The 1,236-nt window shown below is 46.7% G+C and overlaps 1 protein-coding gene across 1 annotated transcript in view; it reads left to right on the top strand.

Annotated features, from left to right (window-relative positions):
• LOC114068176 (zinc finger protein Gfi-1-like) overlaps positions 1-918 on the top strand; it is a gene marked incomplete at its 3' end in the record, with an annotated part of 8,236 nt that extends 7,318 nt beyond the window's left edge. The window contains 2 exon segments of the mRNA XM_027904099.1: positions 758-804; positions 806-918. Of these exon segments, the coding sequence (XP_027759900.1) occupies positions 758-804; positions 806-918 (160 nt within the window).
• Between the last annotated feature and the right edge of the window lie 318 nt (positions 919-1,236).

The raw sequence follows: 1,236 nt of genomic DNA, 5'->3' as shown, positions 1-1,236 counted from the left end.
AGCATTTCAGGGAGAGTGCACTAAAAGCCAAATAAAGAAGGTGATTGTGTGAAAGCATAAAAGGAAGAGGAAGGTGCAGTGGAGGTTAAGGGATGGAAAGAAGAGATGATTTATGGTGGAAGAAAGTGGTGGAGAGGAAGGAGTGTGTGAGGGAGAGGCGAGAGACATAAGATCTTAAAGCATTTGTTTGTATATGTTAAAGTAGTAACCTGAAAAGCTGTTTTTCCCAGGTGCTCTACATACCTTTGACTTGAATGTTAATGGAACTGAAGATAAACAGTTAGTTGTTACTCTGCCAGCAGAACTCAGTCTGCCACAGAGATTTCCCAGGAGAGCCAAGCAGACCTTAGCACCCGCTTTCCTGTGTACAGTGAAGAGGTGGCCTCTGAACAGCCCCGCAGCTGTTTGGCTTCCCAGTAGAGTGATTGTGTCTTGGGCCTCTATTAAATGTGTGCAGGCAGACTCTGCCTGGGCCATTGGGGCTGCTCCCACCTGGCTATTCCTGCCCACAGGAAGAGCTGTTCAGTTAAATTTTTTGAGGAGCAGTGCACAGCACTGGGAGAGGATTCATTATCTTTTTTATCATGTGGTGGTATAAGGCCAGTGGTGATGTGTCTGAAGGCCAGTTCAGCTCTCTGGAGAACTGTAAGTGCTTGCTAAGGCAGAAGGGGCAACTCTGATGTGCTGCTGGGCAGTTTGTTGCTGATGGGATCACTGGTGTCATGTAACATGTGTGCTTCTGCTCATCTTTCTGCAGGAACGCAGCTTTGATTGTAAGATCTGTGGCAAGAGTTTTAAGAGATCTTCTGTCCAACCACCTGCTCATCTACTCGGACACCCGACCCTATCCGTGCCAGTACTGTGGGAAGCGGTTCCACCACAAATCTGATATGAAGAAACACACCTTCATTCACACAGGTCAGCCCTGCAACTGCTGGTGTTCAGCCCCAGCATGAGGGCAGAGGTTTCTCTGCAGCAATCCATTCCTCCTCAACTGGGACAATACACACACATCTCCCTGTGCTTCTCACTGTCCCACTGCTGTTCATGCTATCTGAGCTGTACTTGGGCAAAGGAGGGTGACTTGAACATGCTTTAATGAACAGCAGCTGCAAAACAACCCAAATCCTAGCAATCCAATCAGTGTTCTCTTAATAGGATCCACCAATGTTTATTCAAAGGGCTTTTGTGTAAGATGATTTGTAGAGTATTATATTCGTGTAGCCTTGATTTACA

This window comes from Empidonax traillii, unplaced genomic scaffold (genome assembly GCF_003031625.1).
Source record: "Empidonax traillii isolate 1590-97213 ecotype Southwest subspecies unplaced genomic scaffold, ASM303162v1 scaffold1009:size532339, whole genome shotgun sequence".
Classification (NCBI taxonomy): domain Eukaryota; kingdom Metazoa; phylum Chordata; class Aves; order Passeriformes; family Tyrannidae; genus Empidonax; species Empidonax traillii.
This window is presented reverse-complemented; position numbering and strand designations above follow the sequence as displayed.